Consider the following 16,774-nt stretch of genomic DNA (forward strand, 5'->3'; position numbering starts at 1 on the left):
CATAATTTCCATGCAAGTAGGACCCATCTGTCATGGGTTCATATGTTTTCCCCCAATAATCCAAAATTCAGAACACATTTGATTCAATTCGATTTCATTCCGATTAATCTGGGCAGCAAATAGTCACAGTGCGACTTTTACATGATAGACCAACTAATAATTAGTTAAAGTATAAACTAAGTAGCTAATAGTTGCGGCCACCGCCACCGCGGCCATGGCCGGCGGGGGTGGGGTGGGGTTCGAGCACGAATGCTGCAATGTGGTCCTCAATGGCCTGGAAATGCACCTCGGCCGCCGTGCCCCAGACTGGCCATGCGTCGGCGGTGATGTGGGGAGGGGGGGTGGGGGCGAGCGCGCGGTCCCAGATCCGCCGCTCCCTTTCCGCCTTATCCTTTGAGCTCGACAAGGGCCACTTCCATCTGCTCCTAGTACGGGCCAAACTAATCTACCGACATCTTCTCCTCCACCTCATCCCCAAAGCCAAAGAAGGGGTAGGTCTTTCCACTGCACCATTGGAGAGGAAGGGGTGGGTTAGACGTAGGTGAGAGGGCAATTTATATGGAAAGAGGGGAGGGTGGCCGCCTTTTATAGGCAGCCTCGAGCGCCATTAAAAGGGCAGTTGGGGAGGCGGGAGGTGGCGGGCGGCCATGAAGGGGCATGCTTCCTAGTGAGAAACGTGGTCCCACTCACAACCCTACTCCCGGGCTGCTCACACGCAAGCTAAGATATATTATCGCGTGGCAGCCATCCAACCGGCAACCATGGGAATCTCATGGTGCGGTCGCGCCATAATAACAGGGTGATTGCCTTGCGATGGTGTGTGAGGCCCTACTGCTTCAAATCCGGCTTGTGGCCTGAGGAAGAAGAAACTAAAACCTCCCTCTCGGCAGTTGGGTTTAGAACAAGCTCCAAACAAGGTCTCCACGTCCTCCAAATGTGGATGGACCACATATGGAGGGAGCTCCAAAAATTATAGCAATTAGGGGTGGATAGCGACTTTGCTAGAATGTTTTTTTAGCCCTCTGCCTCCATATTGACGGTTATTATGCAATTTGAGGCCTTTTGCGGCTTTGCCAGGGTTGCTCTAATTATCCCTATCCGTCAAACATGTGCTTCATTCTTTATATCAAATTAAACTGCGTATAAGGTTTGTCCTGAGTTAAACTTTCTACACTTTGATCAACTTTGTAAGGAAAGTCAACATCTACAATACCATATCTGTACCAGATTCATCATGAAATATTTTTATATGGTATATGTTTTGTATTGTTAATGGTCATAATTTTTTATAATTTGTGTATTCTCTAATTCTTTTTATATAATTAACATAAGCATGCAGAAATGGAACCTTTGTCCTTCCTTGGTTAGTTGCTTTATACAAGGAAAACTCAGCCAAGCACATGTTGATGCGATCGATCTCATGATGTGTTTCTTTGATGATCAAGTTACCTATATGGCAATGTAGCATATACCAGAGTGGGCCAAGAGAGAAACTGTGTACTCTATTCTCTACCGAAAAATCACCTAAAGAATTATATCAAAGGAAACACTGCAAAGTTCTCCATTCAGCACCTTTGTTGTCATCAGCAAAGTGACAACTCCACATAGACATGTGCGCTGCGTATGGTTAATAATATCACAACCCTATCTATGACGATAGACTACGAAAAAGATTATCGCCGCCGATGAATTCGTTCGACGACTTTCACGCGAATCGATCGAAAGTGGCCCCAGATAAAATGTTGATAAGCAATGCGAGTGCTTCCATCCGGTGTGGCCAGAAGGACTTTAATGGCCGGCACTGTTAGCATTGCGTGCTAACAAAAAGCATATGCAGGGTCAGATCGATCCTAATCCTAGCTTCAGAAAGAAGAGGGGTAGGCTCCATCGGCCGAAGATCGCAACTTGATAGCACTCACAAAACAAATCTAGCAGCCAAAGCCCTACGATCCGCCCCCCTTGATTTTCCCGGTCAAAATGATGTGTCTCAAGAGCTACCATGACAGAACTAAATTTTCATATATAAATTATGTTCATGGTTAAATTTCAGAAAAAAATCTTTCAGGTGGAGATATGAGGAGGAAATGGAATGCAACCGGCCTGCATCCTGCTGATGTAGCCAGGTAGGTAGCGCTGCTTGCCGATTCTGGCAACCAACAAGGAACGCAACAGAATGTACTGAATCCTCTGATTCTGGCAGATTCCTGTTGCCTCACAGTTCAGGGTTCAGAAAGCCACGGCAGCTTCATACCTGCATTGGTCCAGTGGATTCTAGCATCTAATCCGTGTAATTAATTCTTATTCCCTCTATTAGTGATCTATAAACGATCTTATATTCTTTACAGAGGGAGTACATGTAATTCTCTGTCTGATCTTTGCACTCTCATCTTTGGCCACAAATAGCTCGCCGCGGCCGTTTCGTAAAAGGGAAACGGCAAGAACCCACTCTGGCTAGAGAGATGCACACACACATCTGCTGACACAAAGTGATTCCAGAGAGCAATGGTGCAAATTAAGCAAGAATCCACTCCTTGAGGTGCTAGCTGGTGCATGCACATGGCATGAGCAACCAAGAGCAGCCTTTTTGGAGCCCATCTGCTATGCCCCATCTCGTCCAAACACTGAAATTTCTTCTTCTTCAGAGCCAAGTCTACCACTACCAGAACAGCAAGTCTACTTGGATTGGATTGGATTGAGGATGACTGACATGGACACACAGTGATCATCAGTGCAAGACTACTAGATCAGGGCCATTTTTGTGTGTGAGAGACAGTCACCACACAGAGAAAGCACCTTTGTCGTCGATTGGACCTGAAAACCTCTGTGGAGAGCAAAGCATTTTTCCCTTTTGTGTGACTGTCTGCTGACAAGAACAGCAAGCAAATGACTGTCGCTTGCCAGTGTGTGTGCAGTTACATCACACTATCACCACCTTCTACACGTATGCTTTTCTCCTGATGAAAACAAACCAATCAGGGATGCCATATTGCCATTGCCACCCCTGTCTGAATCAGCATTCTCAAGTGTCATGATGCAATATACATAAATTCCTTTTCGCCGTATTTCGTCGAATCGTCGGCACAAACTCTTTTGTGCATCTTCTGCGACTGAAATGAGAATGATCAAAGTGACAAGATAACATTGAAATTTTATGTTATTCAGCACCAGGTACATCTTTCTTCTTTTTCTCGACAGCAGAGGATGTGCACCTGTATTTGAAAATTGAAATGCTGTTTCAAAGCAGAAAGAGAAAAGGAGCATCATGCATTGCATTGCATTTTCAAATTGCAACTATTATAATCTGAAACGAATTACGATCCGCTTTGCCGCCTTTTTTTCTCCCCTATTGCTCGTGCTTTTTCCGCTTTGTATCACGCACGTCCAGCCTTTAAATTTCGCCTTTGGTGAACTAGCTCCTTTCTCCTCGCATTTCCAGCTCCGTTTCCTCCATAGCCTAGTCAGCAAGCAACCATTGCCGATTGCTCCATCAATGGAGGCTCCGGCTCTCAGCTTGGTTTTGTGTATGCTCCTGCTCTCGCACGGCTCGGCGCAGGCCAGGAAGACCGTGCCCGGCGTGACGGTAGCCGCCGGCGCCGAGGACGGGTCGTTGGGCAGGGAGAGCTTCATGGGTCGTGTTGTCGACGTCTCGAGTAATTCGCGGCGCCGGCGGGAGCTCCTTGGGGGAGCCAGGGAGACGACGGCTCGAGACGTGTTCGCGCCGGTGACGAACCCGGTGACGGTGCCGGCGACGAACCCGGCGTCCCCGGGCGGCATCGTCACCGTGCCGGCGACCAACCCGGGCACGGGCACCGGGTTCCCCACCAACCCCAACCTCCCGCCGCTGTACCCGGAGCCGTCGGCCACGCCCGACCCGACGACGATGCCGGCGCCGTTCACGAACCCGGTCGCCGCGCCTACGATGCCGGCGCCGTTCACCGCCCCGGTCACCAACCCGGCCACGACGCCGACGCCGGTCCCCGGCACGTCGCCAATCACCAACCCGGCCACTACGTACCCGGGCGGGGGTGCCGGTGGCGGCGTCGCCGTCGGGAGCGCGCCGACGACCCCGGTGTACCAGGCGCCGGCGACGACGGTGCCGACGCCGACCACAGTGCAGCCGGCGGCGGGGGCCGGGACAGGGCAGTCCACGTGGTGCGTGGCCAAGGCCGGGGTGACGGAGGCGGCGCTGCAGGACGGGCTGGACTTCGCGTGCGGCATGGGCGGCGCCGACTGCTCGGCGCTGCAGCCCATGGGCAGCTGCTACAACCCCAACACGATCCAGGCGCACGCCTCCTACGCCTTCAACGCCTACTACCAGCGCAGCCCCTCGCCGGCCAGCTGCGACTTCGGCGGCGCCGGCATGCTCGTCGCCACCAACCCAAGTAACCAAACCCTCACTCCCACTCCATCACTTGATCTTCTTCAGCTAACTCTGAAACTGTTAGCAACGCCTTCTGATAATCACTGACGAGCTGCTGAATTATTCAGGTTCAGGAACTTGCATGTTCCAGACATCGTCAGGTTCAGGGTAAGAATGAACAACTTTGTTCAAGACATGTCTCTAGAACACATGATCTTGTCAAGAATTTCAAATCAAACAGTCGAATTCTTACACTTCTTAAGTTCTTATGCTAAGCTGATCATGCAATTGCGGCATGTGCAGTTCTGCCGCCGGCTACAACCCGGCAGTGACCGGCACCACAGGGCCGGTGGGCGTGACGCCAAGCTTCGGGCCGGTGGGCACCACGACGGGGACGGGACCGGCGGTCAGCAGTGGAGGGTCAGGCTCGACGGTGCTGAACGCGAACAACTACCCCGGCGGGACCTCGATGTACGGCCCGGGCAACCCGGCGGGCTTCTCCGACACCAGCAGCGGCGCCGCCTCCCTGAACTGCAGCTGGGTCATGTCTCTGATCTGGATGTTCACCTTTGCTTATGTCAAGGTGAAGGTGTAGCATCCATGTGCTGATGTGCTCCTCTTGTTGACATGATATTCACGTGTGTACAGAGGTGGATAAATGAATTCAGAGGGATAATTTTGTGCCTGTGTGTGTGTGTGTATAATGGACTGAGCTGAGCAGAATGTTGCTTATAGCTATGAAATGTGTGTTAGGTGAGTATGGAGTTCATTCTCTATGAAATATGATATGATATCAGATGATCTTCTTGCTAGCTTCATCTTCTTTTCCATTACCTTTCGGACCTTTTGACACTTAGTACAATGGCATGCGCGATTTGTAGTCACAGGTTGCTAGATGTTCCAGGCTAGTAAGAAGTAAGAAGTAAAAGCGCACCAAAATGTGTGCATGCTGAATGCTAACACCAAATACCAGAAATCTCAATGTGAAGCTCACACCCATGTTTTCTCAGGAAACAGAAGTAGTTGCTCTGTTAGATCTACGATATACAATTGAGGGTACTCTATAGGCAGATCCATTCTGGATCAACTAGCTTACATCAAAACTACTACGGGGAAGATTCTCGTGTTGCGGTTCCAAAACACTGTTTTCCATCCTAGATGAGGTTCATGATGGTTCTGTTTATGAAATCTTCCGAGCAAGATTCTTCACTCCTGCACCAACACATTTTAGAGTGACCGTGTTTGAGTTTGGGTCGGGCTTGATGATGAACTTGACATCAAGGAACTCCTTGATGTTTCGAAGTGATTCTATGGCGCGCGGTGTCAGCTGTCCCACGCGAACCTTTGACACATCGGGCGGGCATAGAGCGCACAGCATGAACAGAAGGCCCTGCAAGTTGTTTACAAGAGAAACATCATGTGACTTAACAGAAGAAGCATTTTGAAGCAAGATTCAAAAAGAGCCATAGAAGGAAAGGCAGACACGGCCTCAGACATCATCTTGCCAAAATGAACCAAGGACTAGGTTGGCAGAAGAACATGCATAAAACAATCATTCTAACAGACTACATCCATGCTTACTATGTTCAGTTTGAATTTGTAATTCTTATCCAGCTTTCGTGGCTGGCTTTTGAGTTAATACAATGGAAGAAAGGATTCCCCCCTGCTGTGTTCTCGAGGGGGAAAAAGTGCTAGAATTGCCGATTTATCTTCCTACAACATCATCAGCCAAAATAAATGACCATTATTGTTGCAGAACGGTCCAAGTGCTTCAGAGTAGACAAAAAAACACAGTAGTGATTGTGAATCATACGAGAGGCGTGTAAAGAAAACACAAATTATCAGACACAATATAAAAATATCTGCCACCAGCCTGCTAAATAATATAAGAAAGGAATAAACTGGAATGAAATACCAGACCTGGTGTGTTGAGTCAACAACTCCTCCTTGAGCCACCTCTTCTAGCAGCATCGATGCAACTTGCTCACCAAGATCCTCTGGAGACATTATCTCAGGCTTCTCAGATTGTTCACTCATTTCATCAACATTGGGATAACTCACAGTAGCATCTGCAGAAATCAGACAGCCTGTTGTGGTCTCAGCAACTACAGATACGCCACAGCCTGCTGACCTGACAAAAGATGAATACATTTAAATTTTTGAACAGCGGTGTGTCACTAATAATATTCAACAGGTTCTACTTCAAGCTGGAAACGTACAAACCACCAGCTCTACTGTCGGTGAAGATATGAACATCCGGAATGAACTTATTGAAGAGTCCACGTGCAGCATAGAAGATACGGGTTACAATCTGTGGAGATACATTCGTTGAGAATGCTACACCTCTTATCCTCTTTACCATTCCTTCATCAATCCAATTAACTGCCTGCAAAAACACTTGATATTAGAACAGGAATGTCAACAGAAATCATGAAACGTGAGCAGAAGTAAGCTCCAACACACCTTTAGTGTACTGTTTATATTGGGAACTCAGAGAAGCACTTCACCACCACCACGAGGAGGAGATCCCCGGCTTTCGATTTTGAGCTCCAGCCCCTCAAGAGGAACGCCAAAGTGCTTGAGCATATGCAACGTAACCATCCGGAAAGTATCCACAGAAAGGTCCTTTGTATCATTTGTGATTCCTAAAAACAATGGCATCACATACTAAATTCAGAAGCAAAAGACGTTGTATGATCAGTAACGGCGATGGCCATCAACCTTCTAGAGAAATTGTGATTCCTACAAGCATGGCATCAAATTTAGACTCCGTAAAGGTGCTTGTATGATCAGTAACAACAATGACCATCAATCTTGTGCAGAACTAAAGAAGTATTACTCCCTCCAATCCAAATTAATTGTCATGGATTTAGAACAATATTGTAATACAATTAATATGGACCAGAGGGAGTATTTTATTTAGTCCTTTGCAGATGTTGGCTTATGAAAGCTTGTGAAGCCTGATGTTAACAGAGCATCTTCATTAGGGAAAATAAATGGCCACAAGGATCATGAGTTCATGGGAAAGAGCTAAGAAGGTTTGCTTACTCGGCGACAGTGAATTCAGCCAAATTAACCAAACCCCAATAAAACCACCTTTGTGAAAACAATCCACATCAGAACAGAGTCCACTCACATAAGTCACATATACACCAACTGAAACAACCCATTGATCCCAACAATGCATCAGACTGACTAACAATTCTAGAACAACCTAATCGCACAACCTCTGGCTACAATTGTATCGCAATTCCGGAGTTCCATAGAAAACATGGCAATCGAATCAATTGACCTCAAGCAGAAACAGGGTAAGCAAACGCTCTTCACCTTTGAGCCGAACGGACAAGGGCGACCTGGCGAAGAGGCCGAGCAGAAGGAGCGGCTCGATGAAGTAGCCGATCCCGCGGTGCACCCCGCAGTCGTGCTCCAGGCCCTTCCCGCCGACGATCACCCCGGGCTTGTACCCGACCTTCGTCCCTGCCCACGAACGAACCCACCACAATTAGCCACCATCCCAAATCGAAGAAGCCACGGGCCGGCGCGGCCTTGCCTGTGTCGTTGACGTCGATGACGTGCTGGTCCGAGACCTTGTCGAGGAGGCGGAGGAGGGACATCTCGTGCGGGCAGAGGCCCCCCTCGCCGGCGCGGATGTCCCTGATGGTGATCGGGGTGGAGGTCAGCGTCGCCAGCACCAGCCGCTGCCGGAAGTCTCGGCTGCCCGAGAGCCTCCGGGACTTGTCGCGACCCATCCTCGCCTGCCGCCGGCGCCGGAGACGGTTGGCTGCTCTCTCGCCTAGCCGGGGATGGGATTGGTCGTGCGCGCGGCGGGGGCGGGGAGGGCTCACTTTTTTTTTTAGCAAAACAGGGGAGGGCTTACTAGGGTTTTGTGAATCAGTTGCCATTTTCTCGGAGAACCAGGCCCAATGGGCGAGTTGAGGCCGGCCTCGGGCAACGGCCCGCATAGAACCATGCCCAGTGGTCTAGATCCAGCCCTTTGTCACCCCTAAAAAAAACAAATAGGACCAATACAGCCCATGCCATAAAAAATTAATACAGCCCACAGAGAGACGTGACACCGATGAATATCCAGACACCTTTTTCCGTTTCCTCTCGCGGAAGCAAAATCATGCCTCTCACGGAAAAAAGAAAAAACACGGGTTTTTTCGTTTCCGAGAGGCACTCGCGGAAAAAAAAAGATATAAAATGCGTCTTTTTTTCGTTTCCGAGAGGCACGGTTGTGCCTCTCGTGAAAGCAAAATCGTGTCTCTCGCGAAAGCAAAGCCATACCTCTCACGGAAGAAAAAAAGAAAAATGTGTTTTTCATATAAAAAAGAATTTTTTCCAAAACAAAATGTCGAAAACCTAGAAAAGACCGGTGACAAACCGGAAAAAAACCATCTAAAAAGCCGAAAACGCGTGCGGAAAAATAAAAAAAATCGGAGGGAGCGCCTAGAGAACAACACGTGTCGTATGTCGTCGACCTCAACACTAAGTACTTGTTCATGGAGTCACAGTGGCCATAGCTCGTCCGCCCACGGTTTCCGTCCGAAGAGCCCTCGTCCGGCGCTCCTCGATCACTGTTCGGAAGAATGCCTCCCCCAAGCTGGAAGGAGGCCACCGATGAGGCGATGGTGAACATGATCCACAATGGGGGCGCCCGCGAGGACGAAAAATTTGAGGGCAACTACTCGCCGCAGTTGGAGCCGCATACTCGATACAGACGCAAAGAAGAAGAGAGGTTCGTCGTTCTTGAACAAAGAGGACGGATTGTTGTGTGAGGCATGATTGGCCACGAGTGTTGATTCGTTTCAAGGCACAGAGCAAAAGGGCTCGGCTTTTTGGCAAAGTGTGAAAACAAATATAGTGGCGCGTAAAACAAAACCAATGGCCAAGTGGCATGTCACTACTGGAGCTCGTAAGTTTCTCTTTCTTCATGCTTTATGTGTTGGTAATTGGATTGATCAGCTCTATGTTGCAGCTTGTTGATCATTTCGTTGTCTTGCTTTGCTAGCCAAACGGGCCTCCGCCTTGTACCGCAAGGCCGAGGGCAAGCCATTCAAGCTGATGCATTGTTGGTTCAAGTTGAATGGACAAAGCAAGTAAGCAGCCATTCCCCATTCCGCCAAGACCGTTAATGTTGAAGCCGGTGGCGACGATGATGTTGATCCAACCGTCGGAGGCCTTGCACCGGCCACCCGTGTGCCTAGGTTGAGGGCAAGGGCAAGGACCGGCATTTGCTACTCACACTGGTTGGAGGGCCTCCGCCCAACCAGATGTCCGTGGACATTTGCGAGCGAAAGTTCGATGGTCCGCATTGGAGATGCCTTGATCCCATAACCATCACATAGATGTGCGGTCACTGAAAAATCATTTGGTCGCCTTTCATCTTTCACTGGCCAGCCAAACACTATTGCAAATGTCATACGGTGCAGTGCCCAGCAGAGAGTGGATGAGTAGACCCAGCTGGGTCCAAACTTTTCGGATCAGTCCAGGTCTCACCACACACACGTACTGCATGAGCTCATGTATACACATGCAGCCATGTGCATGGCATGACACACTCACTGCTTGCTCCGTAGACTGTATTATTGCCTTCAATCAATCAACAGCTCCTCTGATCCTTATCTTCTTCCTTCATTTACGTCGATCTTCCCTGCTCGTTCGAGCAGAGGTTAGCTCCAGTTCAGTCTACATATAAAGACCTAACCTGAGTTCATTTTTTGCCCGACCCAAACATTCAGATGGGATCAGGTAGGTAGGTAGCCAGCTCTGAGTTAATCATGAGTTAGCATGTCATTCATTGTCCAGGAGATGCATGCATCTCGCCGATCCCCATCGACTCTCTCTGTCTTTTCATGCAGGTGACAGACACTGATGTGATCCTGCTGTACATTTGTGGCTACTTATTAGGGGACGCTCTTCTCACCCAAGCTAGATTCAGAATTATTGGTGCTTGCCATAATGATCATGCAACTACAGTTGCTGTACGTACGCCCTGAGTGTTCCAGTAGTTAGTTACTACTAGTTGCATCTTCCCTGCCTTAGAGGTAATCAACGAAAGAGGACTAAAATTAAATGTAGGAGCATCGATCAGGTAGTACATCCGTCGGTAGCAGTTAGAACATGGAGAATATACACACTAGTGATCAGTGGTTCAGTTGGTGTCATCGAATCCAATAGGACAGCCAAAGATACCAGCAGGCATGACCAAAGGAATTTGTGTGTGTCGGTTGCTGATCAAAGCCTAATCCTGGATAATCAAAAATACTTACCTCTTTTATAAATATTCTGGGCGGCCTGGGGTATTAATAATAAAGACATCTCATACTACCTTGGTTCTTGTCAGGATCTGGATTTGAGTAGTCCATGTGCATGCATTTGCCTCCACAAGGCTCCATGGTCCATGCTATACAACTACAAGCTCCTACTATTAGTTTCTTTTTTTTACCCTTCAATGATTGCCGCCCTTCACTTTGGTCTGATCTACAGAGAAAAATAACCGTTGGTTGACGCATGTGCACCGGCCTTCTCTTGTGTTTGGGGGCTGCATCGCCTGCCTGCCTCCTTGTCTGCTGTGACGGAGCTTTGCAATTAGACAGAGGCAGGTTCCAATCAATCAAGCTGCCTAATGATTCTCAAAAAAAAGAAAGATGGTTAATGATTCTTCTTCTGTCAGTGTATGTAATGTACCTCGCTGGCTATAGTAATCGCTAACTAACCAGCAAGATGAGATCAGTGCCCAAAAAGTGCGTCTTGCTCCATTGGCCAGATGGATGGTTCTCGCCGAATAAACTAACTAGAGAAAAGCTGTTAGTTAATCACCGTCGATCAAAAGCTTTGCTGCTGCATGATGGCCAATGGGACATCAGGTTTAGACATGATGCATGCGCCGGGACCTACCTAGCAGTAGGATCGATCGTCTAGGCCGGTCACTAAGACCGACAAAGATCCAGTGCAATTATATATGCTCGGGCTAGCGACCCTTAATCTTTAAGGCTAGTATACTTTGCAGCTGCATGCCTCGCCGCGGCCAATTGATGACCTTGATTACCTGACAGGTTAAAGGTACTGTACTCGCTCTTGTATATGCATGGCGTTACTGTAGACCATCATTCGCTTGCAAGACGTACGTAATGGACGGTGATTATCAGTCATAATCTACTCATTTTCTTCCCGGATTCAAAATATATAGGGATGTTGGCCGGCAAGGCTGGTTGGACTTGCCTGTCAATGGTGGTGTCATCACATTCACGCGCGTGCACTGGCCCTTGGGGCCATGCTGCTGACAGTCGCAAAAGTTTCAGTGCCCTGGGGCTTTTGGCTGAAACTGTGGACGCACTCGGCACTTGGGCGGCTTATCGGTTGATGCGACCGAGGCCACTGCCGCCGGCCGGCGACCTGGACGGAAACCTGCCGGCCGGAGGACCCGCCGGCGAGTCTGAGTCTGATCTCTGCGTGCGCACGTATCGTGTGTCAGGCAGGCATATAGATTTACTTTCCAACAGTTGAGCAGAGAGCACACACAGCCAGTAGGCAGTTCGCCTGAAGCCGATGTACATGTGCTGTTCAGCCAGGGCCGGCCGGCGATGTACAATGTCTGCTGGCGCACTGGTCACGGCGAGGCGGACGTGACCGTCCAGGCAAGCTCGTAATGAGCATCCGTCTTGTCTTCTTTTCTTCGCCGTACCGCGTCCGTCCTCTGAAATGCAAACGACGACCGGTGCACGCCCGGCATGGCATGGCTGCTTCCGCGGGCTTCGAGGCCACGCACTGTACGTAGCACGCTGTGGAGCGGCACGTTGCATCCGGAGCAGGTAACTCGTGCACAGTAGGAGAATCGATGGATCGTATCCCGAGCGGCGACACTGAAAGAGCCACACGTACGTACATGTAATCAATCAATGCGTTGGCGTTGGCGTTGCCATGCCGTCCAGGGCGATGATCGATCGATACGGCATGTGCATGGATGTTTGGTTCCCGGTGTTGCCACCACTAACCTTGGTCATGGCACAATATCTTAAACATGTGTTAAATTCATTGTCGCACTTGTGGCTCATACTTTCTTAGTTATATGGTCCATATGTTATAGACTTTGTTAAATCTTGCCACGTTTGTGGTGGTCATTTTATTAGTCACATTTTATGACAGCCACACTTTGTCTAAATTTAATTGTGGCAAAATTAGTCATAAACCAAACAAGCTCGTCATGTAGTGGCATGCATACCATTAATGCCACACACCACACATGTAGCCAGCACAGACGTCATGGTGCCACCAGCTAGCGCACATTAGAGCATCTAACCGGTCACCCCGAACCCGCCTCAAGCGTCCGGAAGGACGGCGTGGTTACTGGGCGCAAAAATTCAACTCAGAAACGCGCCTCAAACGGCCCCAAACGCCCGAGCTGACCGGCACCCCCTCATATTCAGCCCAAATATGGGGCGGATAGGGTGCGCCCGGGCACGTCCGTCACGTTGGCTCACCCGACCCACATACATTTCTCACCATCCGCTCGTTGGACCAAACCTTAGCCACTTCACTCCACTCCTCTCCGTCACCAAAGCTCCCGTTCGGAGAACTCCGGCCGTCTCCGGCATGGCGGGCAACGGATCCATGTCCTTCACCTCCAGATCCGTCGACCTCGAGCTCATCCCATGCGGCCCCCGAGGAGGAGGTGGCCGTCCGGCTTGCGCTCCGCCGCTCCAGGGAGGCCCGTGCGAGGCAGCGCTCGGACTCCTTTTCGTCGGGAATCCATTGCGTCCGCCCAAATGATATATGGATCCGGCGCTAGGTGTGCCATGCTGCCTCACCGGAGGCTGTGCGGTCCGTCTGGCGTCTTAACCAGGTGGCGGATGCGCAACCCCTCCGTTGGCGCGCAGAGGCCATGGACGCAGCATGGGTGTCGTCCGGCGCAAACATGGCACGGCATACCCGCTGCCTCGGAGGCGGCGGCATCCCTCGCGGCGGTGGGTGTCAGCGAGGGGAGTTGCATTCTCCGGCGCTTCGTATGGTGCAGCACTCCGGGCACCGCCCGCGCCGTGGTGGATGTCGTTGGCTCGTCCCACGATGGATCCATCATCGATCTGACGTCCACCGGCACTGTTCGGGTTCCGGGCTCCAATGAGGAGCATGGGAGACGGGGGCGCCTTGAGTCCCGTGAGCCGGCTCGTGTCACATGCCCCACTCTATCTTTCCGGCGATCGAACCAATACTCTGGGGAGTGCAGCCGGCCAACGGACATGGCTTGGACGGTGGTGGCACCGGCCAGTGCCAGTCTCCGCCTCGCGTCCGGGTGTCCGAGTGTATTCACGGTGTTTGAGATCTCAAGCCCGGCTGTAGATGCTCTTATTCACGACGTTGTGAGAAAAAGAGGGGCGAGTAAAATAATGGCGGCGGCGCGAGACGCCGGGCGGCCATGGCCAACCTCGGCTGGGCCTGGTGGCTTGGACGCTGGCGCCACCGGGAATCACACGACCGGCCCTGCGCAAGATTCCCCACACCACAGTCCACAGCCAACCGTGAGCGACCGACGGTGAACTTGGCGGGTTTGAGGTTGTTGCTGGGCGTGATGGTGCCGGACACCCCACAAGGGCACACACCACGTTTTGCCGCTGCCAGGCGTGGCCCACGGCGTACATACGCGGAGGGCGCCCTGTCCGCCTTGCCTTACAGTGGGGCCAGCCAGGCAGGCAGGCCCAAGTGCCCGCTCCACTCCTGCCGCCGCTGGCAGCAACACCGTGCTCTGTCCGTCTATCTACGCGTCTCTCCATCCATCTTTTTTTTCTCTTTCTACTTCGTCTTGGATCGGTTTCATCGGACGAGACTTGCCTGCTCCCTTCCATGCTCCCATCCGTGCTCCCGCATACGTGGCTTGATTTGATTGGAAGAAAATAAGGCCCGGTCCCACCCCTGAAAATCAGGGGGGAGATGATTAGATTAGAAAAGAAAAAAGAAAAAGAACAGCCGTAGGATGAAGTGGGAGCACGGATGGGAGCATGGAGAGGGAGCAGGCAAGCCGGATCCGGTTCCATCCATCCGTGGTCGCGCGAGATAGGAGGAAAATTAACCCGACTCTCGTGCGCCTAGACCTAGTCGAAGATGGACAGCGCCATGGAAATGGGCCCCGGCCTAGCTACATAGCCATGGGCTTTGGATCCTCGCGCGAACGAACGGAAAGAAGGGAGTTGGTTGTTGTGGCACGGGCATGATGCCACGGGGTCCAAAGCCTAGTGCTGCCAGCTCGTGTGTAGTGTAGTCATGTTGACCGGGAGGTACACCGGACTGACCTTGCCTGCCGCTAGCTAGGTTCCCAGCGCGTATCTGGTTTTTCCTCTGCGGAATTTATGTCCCGAAACACGTCTAGAACAGTGCGGACATCTACATTTATACAAAAAACAAAAACAGTGCGTTATTTTTTCAAAAAGAAAAAAAAATACACGAGCACACAAGTCATCCCTAAGAGCTCACGCACGTACGCCCTGCCCCTACTATGAGCATCCCCGGGAGATTGAGCCGGCATAGCATCTTGAGATTGACGAGGTCACCATAGATGCCTCGTACTCGACGGGACGTCTCCTCCCACCGAACGAACATCGCCGGAAAGCCTAAAATAAATTCAAAAACAATACAAGCATCGGTGTCAAGTCTACGGCTAGACTTGAACCCTGATGGGTTGTGAATACCACCATCCTCCTAATCATCTAACCACAAGTCGATCCGTGTCAAGAAAAATGCCACATTATGAAAATAGTGGAACCATCTATTCATCGAACCCCCCCCCCCCACCCACCCACCCACCCACCCACTTTGGCCCTTGCCTCTTTGTTTTTCTTCTCCTAATAGTGTTGCTTGTGAGCGGACACCAGCCTGAACTGTACTCTCCAGTGCCGCCTCTGCCAACCCCGGGCCAACTCTTTAAACCCCCTTCTCTGTTCGGGCAAAGACCCATCACCTTGATGTCGTGCCCATATGGTCAATGCTCGGGCTTGTTGACTTCAATGACTATGTGGCTGCCTGTCTCTAGCTCGATCCCGGCTCGCCCTCCTCGGTGACCACAAACCACGGTGTCGTCCCGCCTCTTACTCATTGCTTTCGCTCAGTGTCGTCACCACCTATGCCTACGCTGGAATCGACCGAACCGTGAAATAAAAGCAGACAACATTAGCTTGATCTCTAACCAGTTACTTCACGCTGCGTCGGTGGATAACCCCATAATCCACCCCCGTTAGAGCATCTACAACCGAGCACCCCAAACCCCCTCATCCGCCCAGGCAGGCGACCCGGTAAATGACCGGTCACAAAAAACCGACCTAGACGGGTGCCTCAAACGCCCGGTGTGACCGGCACCCCTCATATCCAGCCCAAACGTAGAGCGGATATGGGGCGCCAGGGCGCGTCCGCCACGTCGAACCCGACCCACGCTGGCCCACCTGACCCCACATATAGTCCTCTGTTGGAAATATGCCCTAGAGGCAATAATAAAATGGTTATTATTATATTTCCTTGTTCATGATAATTGTCTATTGTTCATGCTATAATTGTGTTATCCGGAAATCGTAATACATGTGTGAATACATAGACCACAACATGTCCCTAGTGAGCCTCTAGTTGACTAGCTCGTTGATCAATAGATGGTTACGGTTTCCTGACCATGGACATTGGATGTCATTGATAACGGGATCACATCATTAGGAGAATGATGTGATGGACAAGACCCAATCCTAAGCATAGCACAAGATCGTGTAGTTCGTCTGCTAAAGCTTTTCTAATGTCAAGTATCATTTCCTTAGACCATGAGATCGTGCAACTCCCGGATACCGTAGGAATGCTTTGGGTGTGCCAAACGTCACAACGTAACTGGGTGGCTATAAAGGTGCACTACGGGTATCTCCGAAAGTGTCTGTTGGGTTGGCACGAATCGAGACTGGTATTTGTCACTCCGTGTGACGGAGAGGTATCTCTGGGCCCACTCGGTAGGACATCATCATAATGAGCTCAATGTGACCAAGGAGTTGATCACGGGATGATGTGTTACGGATCGAGTAAAAGAGACTTGCCGGTAACGAGATTGAACAAGGTATAGGGATACCGACGATCGAATCTCGGGCAAGTATCATACCGGTAGACAAAGGGAATTTTATACGGGATTGATTGAATCCTCGACATCGTGGTTCATCCGATAAGATCATCGTGGAACATGTAGGATCCAACATGGGTATCCAGATCCCGCTGTTGGTTATTGACCAGAGAGATGTCTCGGTCATGTCTACATGCCTCCCGAACCCGTAGGGTCTACACACTTAAGGTTTGATGACGCTAGGGTTATAGGAAAAGTTTGTACGTGGTTATCGAATGTTGTTCGGAGTCCCGGATGAGATCCCGGACGTCACGAGGAGTTCCGGAATGGTCCGTAGG

The 16,774-nt window shown here is 50.6% G+C and overlaps 1 protein-coding gene and 1 pseudogene across 1 annotated transcript; one reads left to right on the forward strand and one right to left on the reverse strand.

Moving 5' to 3' along the window:
- Positions 1 to 3,403: 3,403 nt before the first annotated feature.
- On the forward strand, positions 3,404 to 5,178 carry LOC109782530 (uncharacterized). Its single transcript, XM_020341153.4, has 3 exons — positions 3,404 to 4,382; positions 4,489 to 4,528; positions 4,664 to 5,178. The coding sequence occupies exons 1-3, from the start codon at positions 3,491 to 3,493 to the stop codon at positions 4,953 to 4,955; spliced, it is 1,224 nt and encodes a 407-aa protein (XP_020196742.3). The 5' UTR covers positions 3,404 to 3,490; the 3' UTR covers positions 4,956 to 5,178.
- A 105-nt stretch (positions 5,179 to 5,283) lies between these two features.
- On the reverse strand, positions 5,284 to 8,243 carry LOC109782531 (probable RNA 3'-terminal phosphate cyclase-like protein; annotated as a pseudogene).
- Positions 8,244 to 16,774: the final 8,531 nt, after the last annotated feature.

Source organism: Aegilops tauschii, chromosome 5, assembly GCF_002575655.3.
Source record: "Aegilops tauschii subsp. strangulata cultivar AL8/78 chromosome 5, Aet v6.0, whole genome shotgun sequence".
NCBI classification, from domain to species: domain Eukaryota; kingdom Viridiplantae; phylum Streptophyta; class Magnoliopsida; order Poales; family Poaceae; genus Aegilops; species Aegilops tauschii.

Coding starts and splice junctions, on each gene's coding strand:
- LOC109782530 (XM_020341153.4), top strand. CDS start 3,491: ATGGAGGCTCCGGCTCTCAGCTTGGTTTTGTGTATGCTCCTGCTCTCG. Junction 4,383..4,488: donor GCTCGTCGCCACCAACCCAA/GTAACCAAACCC, acceptor TGAATTATTCAG/GTTCAGGAACTTGCATGTTC. Junction 4,529..4,663: donor CAGACATCGTCAGGTTCAGG/GTAAGAATGAAC, acceptor CGGCATGTGCAG/TTCTGCCGCCGGCTACAACC.